The following is a 17,826-nucleotide window of genomic DNA, read 5'->3' as shown; positions in this document are numbered from 1 at the left end:
TCTACCCACAGAGAACACTCAAATGGTTTTTGACATCTTTTACCCTTCCAAAGAGATTTTTTTGAGCTGTGATTCTCAGTAGCATGGTTGACTGGAGATTTTTCTGCAGGAAGAGAGTAATCCGTTGAATCTCAGGATGCCAGTAAGGCAATTCTCTGCATTCTTATTTCTGCAGTGCCATTTCAAGTTCCCTGTCACATGGTGAGCCTAATCATGGTCTGGCTGATAGAGTTATTAATTGCAGGGAGGTGCTTGAAGCATTCAACCTCCTTGTTCTTCAGGTCAGCTCTTTTCCTTATGCCTTGCAAACTCAGCAGTCCAGGATCAGTTCTAGCAATGAGGTACATTGGATACAATCTGAGACTGTGGTAAGTGCATGTTAATTTTAACTGTGAATTTTAATGTGGATTTCACACCTATCAGAAACTAGAATATGTGTGTGTATAGGAGGGAGCTCCTTCCTGCTGGAGTTTATTCTCTCAGGTTCCAGATGCACAGCCCTGGGACACTGATGGTAGAGGCAGCATTGATGTGTAGGACCAGGAACTACACATCTTTCTTTGTCCAGTCACATAAGATGACACACTACTTTCTGTGCTTTGGTCAGACAAAGCTATGTGGACTTGCCATAAGGCTCTGGAGCTGGCTTTCCCTTTTCAGGCAGTCTGACTTCTGACTGTAAGCTCTGTGTCACACAGCCTGTCAAGTCTGCTCATTGCCTTTCTGGTCCTAATAAAAGTTGTGTGCTAGGTTAATAAGTTTTGGTGTAGTGGGTGCTGTCATTATGCAGAGGAGAAAACCTGTTGGATATTCTGCACCATTAGCTTCTTTAATAATTTCAGCTAGCTGATTTTGAAGATGTTTTGGCTAAATCTGCTTAAAAATAGCCTTTTTTCCTATTTTCTGTTTGGGATATTTATATCAAATTTGACTTTACTGTGTTGAATGGACCATTGGTTTCTATGAAATGTATTAAAGTGATAGCTGAAAAAAAATAGTTAAAGTAAAATGAGGGAGTGAATGAGCAAATTTTAAATTTGCTTTTTGGTTGATTGTTAATATAAGCCATGAGGTGATCTTCTATAAAATGGTCTAGACAATTTTTTGTTTCCCAAAAGTAAAAAACTAACAACTTTCAGTCTTCTGATTAAAAAAATAACCCACAATAAAAGGGGAGATTCTATGTGATTTTTCATTCCTAGAAATTATTGCTGATGTAAATGCACCAGGGAACATGCTGTGCTTCCAACAAAGACTTTATGAAATTTGAGACACAAATATTCTCCCTTTCTGATAGCTGTCTGCAGATTTGCATTCCAGGAAAAAAAATTATTAGTTTCTGGTTGCCATTAGAGGTGTATGGAATCTGAAAATCAAGAACGACTTTGGAAATTAATAATCCTTCTCTTTTCAGGTTCTACTTTAAATTGAAATGAGATGACAGTTGTCAGTAGATGTAAAGCCTGAGATAGGGAGTCAGAAAATAATTAGCAGGATTCTAGAAATCCCCTGCAGTCAGAGATAGGAGATGTGGTGAAAAATTTGCAAGGACCTACACCTGTCTTTGCTATCCGTACACAAATAATAAGCTCATTAAAAAAAAAAAATTGTATTCTTTGAAACAAATAAATAGCATCACTAAAGCAGAATGGATAAAAGGAAAGGCTACTTTGGTTTGGGTCTGCTTTCCACCTATCTTTTAAAATTACACAAGAAATTAAAATGTGTACCAGTTTTCCTTATATTTTTTGCTATTTGTGTATGGAACAGGATGACGCGGCAAGTGATGACAAGCTATACTTTGGTTTGAATGAATACAGCAAATCCCTCCAATGGGGAGTCACGAGTCCCCTTTTGAGATGTGATGAAACCTTTGAAAAAATGGTCAACACACTTTTAGAAAGGTAAATAGTAACATGGGAACCTGGGATTCTGCTTATTTGGGATCTTAGATATCTTTATGAACCCCATTACAGGGGAGGAAGACATGATGACCTTTGACGCTGATCCTGGAATCCATGAATTATGTGCAATTCTTATTTTTGTTACAAATTTAGTGCTGTTGAAGAAGGAGAGGATATCCTTCATTTGTTTGGAGAAGAGATTGGGCCCGTTCAGCAGCAATATGGGCTCAGCTGTGCTGCTTTCTTTTTTTGGCTAAGACCTCACTAAGCTGAGAAGGCACGAGGGGTTTCATAACTCACCATTTTTGGTGTCTCTCTTGTTGGGGCTGCCAACACACCTGGCAGTGGTGACCCAGGTCAGGGACATACATAATTTCAAAAATGTCATTTTTGTTATTTCATTAGTTGGCTATGCTTTTGGTTCCTGCATCTCAGAGCCCTTCAGTACCCTGCAAGTGCCTGAACAAACTACTTTCATGGCACATCTCCAAGATATAATTTCAGTGTGTACATTACAGGAATGAAGGAAACACTGTCATTTCCAGAAGTGTGGAGTTAATCGTCTCTGTGTATCAGCAGGACAGATCCCTTCAATCTATAGTTCTCATATCTTGATATTGTAACTCTAATGGGATTGTTCTCTCTACGATATCTACAATGCTATTTTTCCAATTTTAATTAGGTCAACATAATAATTATAAATATACCTGTATTTATTAAGTAAAATACAATATCAAATGTGCTAAATTTGCAACATAAATGAATGATTAAGCACGCCATTAATATTTATTATTATCTACAAATATGCAAGTAATGAATGTGGTAAGTAATAATAATGAGATCAGTTCTTCAGGCTTCTAGTATTTCTGGTCAAATCCAACAGAAAAGATAGTGGTCACAAAGACTGTTTCTGTTCTTAAAATGTGGATGGGAGAAAGGGTGAAGGAGAATTTGTGTATGAACAAATAACAATATGAGATTAGGATGAGAGTTGAAATGGATGGCAGGATATGTTTTTGTGTCACAGTTTATCAATTTAGCCTCTATTTTTAAGAAACTGGGCTATTCTGTCTGGGCGGGTGAGCCATTCAAGCTTACAAGCTGAAAACATTGCAGACATTTCTGTGTTATAAGAAAGGCTCCATTTGTTTTAGTTGCAGAAGTGCAGTGGGTACTTTTATGGCAGGGAGAGTAAAAAGTGTTTTAAAAATGTATAGATTTAATGACTGGCTTATGGTGACCGAAGTGAATTACTGTACCTGCTGGTTAAACAACACAAAACTTTCTTCAAATGGATACTATATTGGCTGTCAAGAAAGAGACCAGGGAAATCTGGAGCTTTTAGTTTAGTTATTTGGACTTACGTGGCACAAGACTAGCACTCAAGGCATAATAGTGTAATCTTTTCCTGTATTATGCTGGTGAGTGAACTCATGGGGAATGTCTAGAAATTGAGTGGTTTCGGTTTTTTTTTTGCTTGAGTAGGTTTTAAATCTTTTTTCTTAACATTTTACTTCATGTGTGTTGTCACTGCATATAGCTGCAATGAAAGAGAATGGCATTGTCCATGTAAGTTAAAAGGCAAAATGGAAGTTCAGATTTGGCTCAGAGCCAGCAATTTTTATGGGTAAATCCAACTTTCTGGTGAGAAGTCAAGATGTGAAATAATGAAGTACTTCTCCCACAAACCACTTGAAGCTGCATTAGGCCTCCAAGTTGTTAGAAGAAAGAGCCTATGGAAAGCAGAGCAATTATTACCCTGTGCTCTTTGAATAAATTGCATCTTAGGTGATCTTTATCTCCATCAGTTCAAAGACCTTTAGCTAAAATTTTGGGCCAGATGAGGGGAACAGGAGTTTATAACTCTTGTTACTTGAGCACAGGACTTGGGCCAAATGCAAAAGATGGAGAGCCATGTTATAGTCATGTACTTAAAACACAGATTTTTGTACAAAATTCTTGTCTACAGAAATTGAAGGCTTCATCTTTGAGCACTACTGAAAAAATAGGCTCTTATTTACCACGCAGTCCTGGGTTTTGGCTGATTTTTAGACATTGCTGTGATTTTGCATGTGCTAATGCAGAGTTGTATCTCCTCAAAGGTACCCCCGGCTCCATAGCATGGTGATTCGCTGCTACCTTCTCATTCAGCAGTATTCCCAAGCTCTGATGGCTCTCACCACCATGGCATCACTAAGAGATCACAGCACGCCCGAAACGCTCAGCATAATGGATGACCTTATCACTTCTCCAGGAAAGGATAAGAATGGCTGTGGCCACATGCTTGTCATTAGGGTGCCATCGGTGCAGCTGGCCATGTTGGCCAAGGAGAGGCTACAAGAAGTAAGAGACAAATTAGGACTGCAGTATCGTTTTGAGATCCTCCTTGGGAATCCTGCCTCAGAACTTACTGTTGCTAAACACTTCGTGACACGGCTGAAGGTAGGCAGAACCTAAATAATTGCCTGTGTGCTCACTGTGGTCATCTGAGTGTTGTAATTGCTTTGTGCTTATTCCCACATGTTCATGGGTTAATTATTCTGTAGGAAAAGGTTGTGTGTCCTGTATCTGTCTCTGTGAATGTATGTGTGTACTTCTGAGCATAAATGATACAGAAACTTGGAACAAACCTGAATTGTTACCGTCCCATGGAGTCAAACACAAGATGTTATCTCACTTCTTAAAGTTGAATAACAGCATGCATCAGATACGGTTCATCTCTGAAAGCAGAGCTCAGATCTCTGTAGGCAAACTAACTATTTCCACCAACTTATCTGTCTGCCTAGTGTGTCTATTGTCTGCTCTGTCCACCCATCTTCTGCCCTTCTGGTAACTGGTAAAGTATGCTGTTTTGTCATAGACTTCCTTTCTCAAACTCCTGCATGCTGAAAGCCTCTTCTGCCCAGGCTAAACTTTTGCATGGATTTGCAAGAGCATGGTTCAACTAGCCAAACCCACTTCCTGAATGAACCTAACTACATTAAACAAAGTAGGAATTGTTATATATTAATATTAGTGTACATTAAATTGTAATAATAATATTAGCATACATTAGACAAAGAAATGGGTTGCCTGCCTCAAGTATCAGGCTGAACGTGGTACTGGTTATCTGTCCTGATCCTTGCTCTGTCACAGAAAGATTCTGTTTCTGCTATGAGTTATACAGTGCATTCAAAACCACACAGAAGAGGAATGAATTTTGTGAGCCTTTCTTAGAGAGCTTGACTACAGCCAAAGGCAGACAAAATGTCCTTTAAAGTTACGAACATTGCTTATCCAACCTTATCTGCAGTGGGAGAGGGAAAAGAGGAAAGTAGTCATAAATGAGGAAATGACGTGAGATAGCAGCTCTGTGCTGATGGATTTTTTTTGGACAGACATTAATTCCAAGCTTAAATCATTCTGGATTGTGTTCTGTGACGCTTCTTTAAAATCCTTTGCCATGGTGGGTTTGCAGCCCTTACACAATGCTGGAACAGCCTGTGAGGCCTTTAGAACACATCAGGATTGACTGTGGAGCTGTTGCAGGTGAATATTCATGTATATATTCGTCTGGAATAGAGGAATTTTATCCGGAAGAAAATGAAAAACCTTCTAAATAATTCTTCTTTTTCCTCTCTCCAAAATATAAGATGCATTTTTGGACTAAACAAAGCTGTAGCATTCTGGACTTTTTTCTTTCCTTGCAGGTTTCTAGAAAAAAATCCTTGAAATCTGAACCACGCATATGAAGGGAGTGAGGAGAGGAATTTGGTTGCCCAAATATAAGCCTCTTTTTAGGAGGGGTGTCCCAGTAGCATTTCAAAATGATAAAGGTTGCCTCTGAGTCCTGTGCTGTGCTACCACACCTGCTAGTCAGGTGCCTGGGATAACACAGGATATTTGAAGTGACGTGAGCATATGTTTGGGAAACTGATTCCCACTATAAAATTCATCAGCCATGCCACTGTTGAGTCTAGTTTATTGCAGACAATTTTGGTTTAGTCTCCAAGCTGCTTGGCATTTGTTCTGATGTTAGGTGGAGTACTGAAGCCAGAGGACTAGAGTAAGTGGGGAGCTGATTGGTGCCTGCTTTCACTACAAGCACCCAGGCCCTTTTTTTGCTGTGTGTGGGAGGAGAGCAATATGAGGCTACTGAGTGCTTTCTGGTGAGGCTGAGATTCAAAATGCTGGTCCCACCAATAAATGCTCTTGGCTTCAGGGAGGATGGGACTTCATCATAACCTTTTTCAGGGGCGGGGAGGGAAACTTCATAGCTCTTAGTGACCCCAGTTGTAAAGTTTGACTTAACCTCTTTCTAAGAGGGCATTAGCTGGGTATGTGGTGCCACAGCAGGGCAGGGAGGGTGGGCAGCTGTCTCTGCAGTGCTGGTGGCTGGACTGTTCCCCTCTCAGTCAGATGACCCTGATAGCTGGTCAGCTAGATCATTCCTCTCCATCAGGGAGCCAGAGGTACAGAATGAAAGAAGAGATGGAAAACAATTTAAATAACTATTTTTCTGACTAGGGATGCTGTCATGGCATATTCTTTAATTTTAACAAGAATCAAACGGTTTGGGAGGCATTCAGAAGTGAACAGCCCTGAGGGCTGTACCTCTCTGCCCTTCCTGAGTAAAATGGTCAAGAAATCTATCTTCTGGATGCAAGTTTACAGCTCAAAGCTCCAGGCACTCAGGCTTCTTTTTAGGTCCTTATGCCAGCAAAGAGAAAATCAGGTTTGTATCCTCCGGTATTTCAATTTCTAATCATGCACTTTCACAGAAATTTCCATCATTGGAGAGGCAGGGTGACACACAGCCAGACTAACCTCACTGAGCCAGAAATTATCTCTCTGCTGCCAAGGCTGCTTTACTGAGTCAGAAGTCACTGGAGAAATAAATTTTTTCAGTAATCTCTGCTGAACCAAGGGGACTGAAGGGTATAATGACATAGGACCAGTGCTGCCAACCTTTCCAGTGCTAAGGGAAAATGCTGCAGTTTTGTGGTCTCGACCCTTGGTAGACTGTAGGTGAGGAGTCCTTTCTGGTGGGATTAACCCCAGTGAAAGGTAAAATGTTTTTCTTTCATGTAAACTATCATTATATAGAATAATTAGGCAAGGTTCACTGAATCATTTTCACACTCCACTTGAAAGTCCTACTTTAGCTTTACATTAATTCAAAGACCTTTTGTCTGTGCCAGCTTGAAATTGAGGGCATCAACTGCATTTTTCTCTGACATATCACACTAATACACCAGATGTATGTTTCCAACACTGAACAACATATGCTATACATCCTTTTGCTTTGTATTTAATGCTTGGCTAACAGTTGGCTGCCATAAAACAAATGCATGCCTGTACCCAAGGTCTCCTTCAGTTGGCTGTTGAGTAAGCAAAGCCTATATACAAAGAAAAAGCTGGAACTGATGAAGAAAAAATCCCAGGTGAATACTTAGAAGAAGTCATTTAGACGTGACTGGAATTTTCTCTGTTCACAGGCTTGGAGGGGCAACGAGCAGGATGACTGGATTCCTCGTACCTATCAGGATCTGGAAGGTCTACCTTGCATTGTTATTCTAACTGGCAAAGACCCGCTGGGAGAAACTTTCCCCAGGTGCTGTTATTACTCTTTCAATATGATTGTTTTCTAGCATGTTTAGGTGAATTGGGGGTGGACAAGTGGTTCGATACCGTCTGGCTACTTTCTCCACAAAAGAAGTGTATTTTTGAATACTTTTTTGGTAACTGTTTAAATCTTTGGAAAGTGTAATTTGTGAAAACTAATGCTACTATACTGTGTGGGTCAGCAAGTGTCTCTGCAAACTACCAAGGACAATAACTTAGGTGATGAATATTTTAAAATATTTTTATATTTATGGGCTAATAAAATAGTTCATGAATATTTAGTAAGCAACTACAGATAGGGAGGGAGTATTCTTCAAAGTCAGAGGAAACAAAACTTCATTTTTTCTTGTGCTGGGTTTTCTAGGTCGTTGAAATACTGTGACCTTCGGCTAATTGACTCAAGCTACTTAACTCGTACTGCCTTGGAGCAGGAAGTAGGCTTGGCATGCTGCTACGTCTCAAAGGAGGCAATTCGAGGGCCTATTGTTGCTCTTGACCTTAGTGAGAAGGAGCAGGAGAAGGCTAACGGTAGCGAGAATGACTCTGATGAGCTGCTGATAGACTTGGACCGGCCCCAGAGTAATAGCAGTGCTGTGACTGGAACATCAGGTCAGTTATTCTGCTGTTGGTCTGAAAAACGTGTCTTTATTCCTACATCATTGGAAGCTGAATGCAAACATTAAGATGTTTACTCAAATGTGGGTTGCTGAGCTGTATCCTACTGCAGGCTAGACAATGAAATGTTAGTTGCAGATTTTCCCCATGGTGAGCAATTTTCCTGTCTACTGCTAAAAGGAGATGGTGTTTCAGTGGAAGGGATGGTATGCCATAGCTAAGGGTGCCTTGTGATTTTTATTTTTAAACTTACATTTCACATTTTTTGCTAGCTTTGTCCAGTGGATCCTGAAAAAATCTTAAAAATCAGAGTGAAAAAGGCTAGTATAAAATTCTAGCAATAGAAAAATGGTCTGTAACTGTGGAAGTAGCTATGGGTGAGGATGGATATTTGCCTCCTTGCCAAGACCAACAGAACAGTTGGGTCTTGCCCTACCTCTCCAGGCATCAGTGAAGCCTCACCTCCCATCAAGCCTTCTCTTCTTTGCATTCCACAAACACTTCTGGGTCCTTCCCTTTGTTTCCCTGCAAGTTTGAGGTATTAAGACAGCTGAACTGGATCTTTGCCATGTAACAGATTTTCACATACACTAACTAAACCTAATTGGTATGGAGGAGGGAGCAGAGCCCAGTTCACGTGAAATAAATGCTCTGTTCTTCATAGAAAGAAAGGTGAAATGGGTCTGTGTATACAATGGTTTGTTAAACTTGACTTTCAGAAGGTCATGCCGTAAAATTCCAAATCGTAGATGGGAAATGATAGCTAGCACACAGAGCTTAGGAATGAAGCCTTGGAATCTGAACCCTGGATGTAAATGGTTTCTTTTACCTAAGCTCCAGCAGCACTCATTGAACAGAAGTACTTGTGGGTTAACATTGTCTCATGGATCAAGTGACTTCATGGTTTTCTTACGTCAGCCAGTATCTGTTCGTTGTGTGCTCTTTGTTTCCCAGGTTCCCTGGCTGACAATGGTGTGAGCTCCTCAAGTGCAGCAGAAAAGTCTCAGAAGCAGGCACCACCACTTAACTTTCAGGCTGTGGCACACAGCTCAGTAGATGAGGGAACTTACTCCAGTTTTACAGCTGGAGAGACCCTGAAACAAGAATGCGACTCCCTGGGTAACCAGATGGCGAGCAGCACCACTTCAAAACTCTCATCATTGTCTTCAGTCTCCCAAACGTTTCAGTGGCCTGCCCATTCTGCCAAAGACAGCAAGGCCCTCCGTGTTGCCCTGCCACGCATTGTCATCCTCTCCAAAGCTGCCTACTGTCTCCTGAGCTCGCAGAAAAGTGGGAATTTGCCTTCCTCCTCTTCCCTCCTGCCTCATGCCGATGTGTCTTGGCTGAGCTCTCTAAGGCCTCTGCTTCACAAGGACATGAACAGTGAAGAGCAGTCTCTGTACTACAGGCAGTGGACGACAGCCCGGCAGCACCATGCGGACTTCAGCAATCAGGGTGAGGCGTCTGGCGCCAGGAGCTTTCACCCCAGGCGACTGCTTTTGACAGGACCACCACAAGTAAGAGCACATTTCCTTCCTCTTGCCTTTTTAGCTGTCTGAGAGGGCCAGTGATGAGGACTGTAGGTCGTACTGTAAAGTTGCCCGCAGTAACGCCTTTCAAGGTCAAAAACCATTTAAAACATTTAAAACACCTTAAAACAAATTTTAAGGCTAAGTCCATGCTGGAAGTGGTAAGGAGAGGAAGGGTGATGCTGTCTGTCATGTTTTAGCCTAAATGAAATACACGTGGATGGCACCTGGCATAACATTTCCATGAGCATGTCAGGAGAATACAGAAGTAACACAGGCTGTGGGCCTGTTTGTGCTCAGAGAGGAATTTAGTAAAACTGTTCAGCATAATGGGGAATATTATGTCTTGCAGAGCTGAAAACAGAGCTTTGGGGTAAGCCCAAAGGCATTTATCCTAAAATTTACCCTTCCATCATAGTAGTTTGAGTTGGTTTTTTTTCCATCTCTGGCTCAGGTTGGAAAGACTGGTTCATACTTGCAGTTCCTAAGGATTCTCTTCCGCATGCTGATCCGGTTGCTGGAAGTGGATGTGTATGATGAAGAAGAGATTAATGCCAGTAAGTATTTAGTAGGCATTTTTAATATGCATCATAAAGAGGCTATGTTATGCATTATTTAGCAGTGAAACTTTTTAGGCTTACTGAAAAAATATAAATTACACCTACTACATGTCTTGTCCATTGGTGTGTAGCTAGACTTGCTCTAGGTGTCTGCATATATTTCAATATTGATTAATAAAAAAGTAAATTTTATATTGGGTTTAGCTGAGAACTATTAAATGTGTTTTGGATTGATATATTTTTATAGCAAATAGTGAGCACAAAACTGTGAATGTAAATGTCCATGTTACCTCTCCTTGCAAGTTTTTAAGCATTAACTGCTTTTAAATATACAGGACATTTAACACTTATGTTTATTCGTTAAGTTATATACCAATTTTCAGGTAGACTGTCTTCTGTCTGCAATTTGCAGATCTTATGCTGAGGATAAAAGGGAGGGGGATTCTCTTTGGATTTGTGCTCATTTGACAGATCTCACAGATCAATTAACTGCTGTGGCAGGGCTTTCCTTGAAAAGAACAAAACCTTTTAAATATTATTCCTCTTCATGGTGTTCTTTACAGAACTCTGTGGTTTTGTAGTGAAGTCTCTGTGGTGCTTAACTCTCATGACCATTAGACTGGCATCCTGAAAATGTATTGTTGTTGACTGGCATTCTGAAAATGTAGTTGTTGTCAAACCCTTGAAAAGGCTAATTTGTATTTCTGTTCATACAATGCTATTAAATGGGGGGGGGGAAGGGGGAGGAGGGGAGAAAAAAAAATATTTTCCTTTGGTTTGCAGCTTTAGGGGTGGTTATTCTCTCATTATTTGAACTAAAGTACCCCAGAAACTTAAGATGAAATATCAGAATTTAAGAGATGTTCTCCATCATGCCATCTGGCCTGTTATGATCAGAGCAATGTGTCACACCCCTGCCAGGAATGCATAGAACTCCATCATGAGAGCAATTTGGGTTTGGTTGGGGTTTTTGGTTGTGGCTTTTTTGCTCCCACTGCTTCTGTTGGTATGCTTCTCCAGAGCACTAGTGTTCTCATCACTGAAAATATTCTCCAACCCAAAGATGTTTCTCTCCCAGTTATAAACATTCTCACTGGGACTAAAGAAAATACTAATTTAAATTAAAATGCTTTTTCTCTTCTTTGAGGTTTGCTTCTTTGGTGTAGTCAGGCAGCTATCTTACCCTCTTCTCAACATTCATCTAGGCAGCCTGGATCTTCTTACAGGATCCTCACAAATGACAGGTCCTTTATTCTCCTTATCAGTTTGGTATTCTCGCCTGCATATCTATTTTCAATTTATCCTTCTGGTACATGGGTGAGCAGAACTGAATGAGGTGTTCTGAGGGATATTTAACCAACCCAGCTTACAACAGCTCATGTATTCCCCTACCCCCACTGAAAGCCCTGTGATTGATGAAACCTATGATTGCACTGGTCTTTTCCATTCTCCCATTTCGCTGGCATTGATACATAGCTTGTACTACTAGGTTCCCCAGCAACTCAGTCATTTCCAACTGAGGTGCTCCCAACCTGCTGCAGAAGTGCTTGCTATTAGTCCTTGATTGTTCATAGGACTCACATTTTTCCTGCTAAATACCAACAAGTTTTTGTTGCAGTTTTCGAGGGCATTGTATTCTTTCTGGCTGATCTTTGATTCCTTCTCCATGTTGACAATGACCCTTAAGAGTGGGCCACTAGGAAACCTAAGCAAATTTTTTGTTTAAGTTGGTGACAATAGTGGCAATATTAAACTGCATGCCCCTCTACCGATCTTTTAACTTCTTTGGTAATCTCCATCTGCCTTTAATGTTTACGATGTTACATGCTGCCATCTTCTGTTTAATCAACTCTTTCAATTCTCTGTCTTCATTTTCTTCAGTTGTATTAATAATTTGTCTCGTAGTATCATACCAAATACTTAAATCCAGAAGGAGAAGATGCACTGCATTCCCTTTGTTCAGAGAAATAGGTATCTCATAGCCATATAATGAAAGTAACACAGGACTTCTTTAGTCAACCTGTGTTGCATTTTATCACATTTATCATTTACTGCAACATCTTTAATTATTTCCTCTACCCTCTCTGATTTTTAATATTATCAAGGTCAAAGTAATGGACTCAGAGCTCTGTAGATTACTGTAACTTCTCTTGCATCACACAGGGTAATGTGAGCATGTGCTCATCTGCAGACCCAACCTTCATTTCACCTGAATTCACTTTTCTAAAATCACTAACTTCAGTTACACACCTACTTTTGTGTTCTTCCTTCTCATTTTAAGCCGAATTGGCTGATGTTCAGGCTGCATTCTGAACTTGTTTTCTTTGACCAGTGCTTTCTACTGTTCCCGTTGCTTAAACTTGGTTTTCTGCTTTGGACTTATCTCTGTTGGATCAAAACAAAAAAGTTTCAGCTGATCCTTGGTGGCCACACCCCATTCTGTAATAGGAGCATATCTTTTACTACCTTTGTCCTGTACCACCAGCTTCTAGTTCATATATTTATGCTGCCTCTTTCCTTGCTTTCATCCTTCTGCCTTTGGATATTTTGCTTCTCATTTACCCAGTGCTTTTCATTCCATCACAAAGAGGCTCAAAACTACACCTTAAGAGTGTACCTTCTGCACAAATAAGACCATTCATTTGAGCATGTTTTGCTTACAACAGAGTGAATAACACCTCAGCAGCTTGATGAGGAACAGAGCTGAAAAATACCTAGAACTTTCCTTCACCTGCACACAGTTTCTAAGAAAATGCCATTTCTTTGAAGTGGCTTTGTACGGATTGTAATTTCAGTGGTAAAATGTTCAAAGATGTTGCTGCATGTGTGTGTGTGTGGTAAGTTCCTGTGCTACTGAAAAGCAGCAACCATCACATAAATATCATTTGGTGGGTATCTGATACTGCTTACCTGAAGTGTGTTGTTGCAGATCATACAGAAAACAGTGAAATTACGCAGTCTAGCAACGACCACTGGCCAGACATTGAGATCTTCAGCAAAATATCTTTTGACCTGAGTGTACATGACCCCAAGTACAGAAATATAAGTCCTGTATACACAGAACAACTCTCAAGAGTGAAACAAGGTAAGTAAAATGCAAACTTTTTGAGGAATACTTTCCTACAAAGAATCAGTTTTTATTGGTTTGGTTGAACACGTGAGTTCACAGGAACCTTTAATCTCCAAAATTATATGCAACAAAACAACTTGTGTGTTCTTTACAGTTGCTCCTGGGATCACAATCTCTGTTTTTTTACCACTCCTAAATTTCTGTTTCTTTTCTTTGTGCACAGAAACAAGCAAAGAAGCAAAATCAGAGGAACCAAAGAAAAGGGAGACTGTGTCCATGATGCTGACCAAATATGCAGCTTATAATACGTTCCATCACTGTGAGCAGTGCCATCAGTACATGGACATTAATCCTGCTGCACAGGTTGGTGTTGAGGCCTAAAGGTAAACTGCATCCTCGTTTTTTTCTGTGGTCTTTCCAGGCATACTGTTCTTGTCTCAGGATTCATGCTTCTACCTTCCCTGCGATGGAATTGTTTAATTCTTCCATTCTCAGGGGAGATATGGAGCTATGGACTCAGGAGCATTAACTGTGTCTGTTGTGTTCTGAATGAGCAGTTTTCTCCAGCTGCCTCGGGCAAAGGGTGAAGGTTGTGACTAGTTGTCTCTAGCCAAAGCATTATTCAGCCTGCCCAGAGACTTTGCAGCATCTCAGGGGAGAAGACTAAAATTAAGAGAGATGCTTGTCTTACCTAAAAGCCAACCATCCACATGTGCGATGGAAGATGGGAAGGCCTTTCTTCCTCCTTTTGTAATTAACTGTGCAAGCTTCTCAGCAATAGCTTATGAGTCACTGCAAGTAAATGAACATTTTTAACTGTTTCGTTAAAAACCTTCTGGTTTCTAGAACAGTTATGCTCACAGGAGACTGGCAAATAAGACTATTCCTGGTTAATAGCTCACACATTATTCCTTCACCACCAACAACAGTTTACTTGGAAGTTTCTTATCTCGAATCATTCTTTCCCTGCCTGCTAATCTTTTCTGACAGCTTGCTATTAAGCTATCACAGTGTGGACACACCAACATGGCAGTGTACAATGTCAGTCACCTCGGAGCAGCACCAGCAGGTCTGGCTTAAACCTCATGCTTCATTAAGTATGTTGACAGGAGCAAATCCTCCCCAAGGACATCTGTTGTTCCCTCCACTCATCTTTGTGCACGTGGTCAAAGATAACTAGTAGCAATAAATATAAACATCTGCTTTATGTGCACGTGGGAGCTGTGTATATAGAATTATGATAATTGAGCTCAGGGAAATTACACATTCAAAGGGGAGATGCTGGATAGCAAGCGTTATGAAGGGAGAGAGATTCTTAGATGCTTTAATAGAACCTAAATAAAACACTTGCTTTTTCCACCTTTATTTAGGCTAATTTCAGGTTTTTAGTAGAAATTATAGAAAAGTCCTTGTTAAGAGTAAATGATTCAACTTTGTAGTAAGACAGATGTTTCTGAAGAATTAAGTCTTATCAGATATTTAGGCACTTTGTGTACACTTACAGGGTTCAGTGAAGTGCTGTGTAAACTTAAGCTCACCCAAATTCTTCATAGCCTTGTTAATGGCGTGGTCTGCTTTGGTCACTCAAAGGAGAGTGTTGCCACAGGAAAAATACCATACTAATGCAGCTGTGCTGCTGCTGATCTGTCTGTACGGCAGTGCACGCTGCTGTGGAGGCACACCCCCATGCTACACTGCTATTTGAATCTTTTGGGGAAATCAATTTGGACAGTTTGTTTCTTAGTACATGTGTATATATATATATATATATACACATATATATATTTGACTTCTCCTTGTAAATATTGATAAATAACTCCTAGCTGAAATGGACTTCAGAGGAGTCCAGTTTGCCAAAGATCATTACTAGTATGGAAAGCTGATTCTTTTAACAGCAAGGCTGGTTACATGCCTAAACAATGTACCTTATGGTGAGGAAGACAAGAATATTGTAGAGTTAACTTCAGTTACTGAAGGAGAATGTTTTGGATGTTCTTCTCTGGTGGCTTTCAGCACCGTGACTGTAAGAACAGGTTGCCATATACTCCTTGTACCTGCTTGCAAATCTTTTTTGTTTGTTTGTATACAGGTATCTGATTCCACTCTGCACGCATTCACGTTTTCATCCTCGATGCTAGGAGAAGAGGTTCAACTGCATTTTATAATCCCAAAGTCCAAAGAGAGCCACTTTGTCTTCAGCAAGCAGGGAAAACATCTAGAAAGCATGCGACTCCCACTCGTTTCTGACAAGGTGCATGTGCTGCTCTTATCCATCTGCTGAATGCAGTCAACTTGAGATACATTTGCAAATCAATGGGGGGAGATTTTTTCGCTTTCTTTTTGGTTTAAAGTTCTTTGTGTAATTCTTGCCTGACTGTCCTTAGAACTGGAGTTTTTAAGGACAATCATCCCTTTTTCCATTCCTAGTGTCCAGTTCATGTGTGTTGCAATGATCAGTAATCTTAAAATCTGGTATAAACAGTAAGCAAATAAAAACCTGTAGCAGGAATAACCTGACTTTTACCTAATGTTGCCAAAATATGTCCTGTTCCAGCAGAATTTGAATGCAGTCAAGAGTCCTATCTTCACTCCATCGAGTGGACGTCATGAACATGGCCTCTTGAACCTCTACCATGCCATGGAAGGCATCAGCCACCTGCACCTCCTTGTAGTCAAGGAGTATGAAATGCCTCTCTACCGTAAATACTGGCCCAACCACATCATGCTTGTTCTGCCAGGCATGTTCAACAATGCTGGAGTTGGTAAGAAACGCCATCCGTGCATTGCTGTGAAGGTATCAAAATCCATGCTGGACAATGTGGATCATGTTCTTGAAGGAAACGTTGCAGCAGCTCTTCACATTCATGCTGTAATAACAGCAGGAATATGTGTACAAAACACAGTGATGGGGAAGAACTGCTGTCAGGGACGTGGAATATATGTTTGTGCTGATCACTGCTTTCTCAGTTTAAAATCTGGTATTTTATGGACCATATTCACTCATTTTACTCAGCCCTGCTGTGTGAATGTTCATTCTATGTGCTTTACATATGATTTTTCAAATTGCAGCTTTTTAGTTAGCTGAAGGTAAATATTAACTGCAACTGAACACTGGGGCTTGAACTTTGGAATTTGTTTTCATGGATGCTGAGATTTTCCTGCAAAAAGTTTTAAGTAGCTTCAGTTTTAGAATCTCAGTCCCTTCTTGGTTCAATTTACTTTATTAATGCCCACAAAACTGCATTCTGCAGAGTGTTTTAAAGCATCCAGTCTTCTTGGCATCTGTCTTTTAGATTTACTTATACTGAAAAAGGGACATACTGATTTTTTCTTAAACTAAGATGTTAAGAGCACTAAGTTCACAAAGGATAATGACTGCAGATATTCATGTAACCTTTCTCTGGGAAGAGTGATCATGGCTAAGCTTCGCGAACGAAGATTTGAGAAGAGTGATAAAGTCTAATAAAGACATCTTCTTTATGGTATTTTGTCAGGTGCTGCCAGGTTTCTTATTAAGGAACTTTCCTACCACAATCTAGAACTGGAACGAAACCGCTTGGAGGAACTGGGAGTCAAGCGCCAGTGTGTGTGGCCATTCATTGTGGTCATGGATGACTCCTGTGTCCTGTGGAACATGCACAGTGTCCACGAGCAGTCCAGGTAAGTAACCACCACGTGGGGGTCCTTACACTGATCCAGCACAGACAGCAGCACATCTGTGACTTAGGCTCATTCTCCAGCATCTGACAAGGTGTGACAGACCAGACAACTGGAAGAGCTGGGGAGCTGGAGCTGCTGGTAATGTACTCGAGATTTTGCCAAGCAAAAGCAGTTTTTGGCAGTGGCTTTGACGTAGTAACACCAGGCTGCCTGTCCAAAGAGCCTCACAAAGGTCATTATTCACTCAATCATTATTACTCAAGTAGCACAGGAAGTGTACACTTAGACTTTAGATGTATTTTCTAAAATGCGAAACTTCAGCTCTTTCACTCAGAGCAGTAGGAAGGCTGTACCTTTGTCTTGCTGACCACCAACATTCAACCTCCTACTGTTGAACACTTCCACCTGATTGTACCCTGACATCTGTGTCAGTACCATCAACAAACCTCTGCTTGTGTTTGTTCTTTGCCTAAAACCACTCTTGCTTTTAGTGACTGTTTGAGTGATATTTCTCAATGTTACTTCCCTGATTTATGGTTCTCCGTGAAAACAGTTATTTTGGGAACTTCAGCTTTTTAGAATGCATTAAGCTCTTGCCCTTCTCAGCACTTGCACTGTCTATTAAAGAGAAAATAGCCTTCCAGAAATGATGTGTAAGGTGATTCCTTTTCCCTTCCTAAACTGCTGTGTAAGACCCTATTCTGCTGAAAGGCTGATTTTCTTAATGGCTACACTGATGGGATAAGATTAGCTGTCTGTTGTTTAAAAAGTCTGCATATATTTTTACAGCATTTGGAGTAAACATTCTCAGCTGTTACTGGAATTTCCTGCTCCTTTTTATACACATATATGTATATATATGCAGTATATGTTATATAAAAATA

The 17,826-nt window shown here is 40.4% G+C and overlaps 1 protein-coding gene across 9 annotated transcripts in view; it reads left to right on the top strand.

Moving 5' to 3' along the window:
- Positions 1-17,826, top strand: part of GREB1L (GREB1 like retinoic acid receptor coactivator) — a 139,037-nt gene that overhangs the window by 111,814 nt on the left and 9,397 nt on the right. For 5 of the 9 annotated variants that reach the window (XM_050316335.1, XM_050316321.1, XM_050316323.1 and 2 more), the window contains 12 exons: positions 176-368; positions 1,771-1,904; positions 4,007-4,346; positions 7,382-7,497; positions 7,873-8,117; positions 9,078-9,640; positions 10,107-10,209; positions 13,142-13,297; positions 13,506-13,645; positions 15,372-15,533; positions 15,837-16,044; positions 16,777-16,942. In XM_050316335.1, coding sequence (XP_050172292.1) covers positions 176-368; positions 1,771-1,904; positions 4,007-4,346; positions 7,382-7,497; positions 7,873-8,117; positions 9,078-9,640; positions 10,107-10,209; positions 13,142-13,297; positions 13,506-13,645; positions 15,372-15,533; positions 15,837-16,044; positions 16,777-16,942 — 2,526 coding nt within the window. The remainder of the gene's footprint in view (positions 1-175; positions 369-1,770; positions 1,905-4,006; positions 4,347-7,381; positions 7,498-7,872; positions 8,118-9,077; positions 9,641-10,106; positions 10,210-13,141; positions 13,298-13,505; positions 13,646-15,371; positions 15,534-15,836; positions 16,045-16,776; positions 16,943-17,826) is intronic. The other 4 variants (XM_050316344.1, XM_050316327.1, XM_050316313.1 and 1 more) reach the window with 1 other exon arrangement.

Source organism: Myiozetetes cayanensis, unplaced genomic scaffold, assembly GCF_022539395.1.
Source record: "Myiozetetes cayanensis isolate MyiCay16 unplaced genomic scaffold, myiCay2020 scf1, whole genome shotgun sequence".
Taxonomy (NCBI): Eukaryota; Metazoa; Chordata; class Aves; order Passeriformes; family Tyrannidae; genus Myiozetetes; species Myiozetetes cayanensis.
The sequence above is the reverse complement of the archived record's forward strand: the minus strand, read 5'-3'. Positions and strand labels throughout refer to the sequence as shown.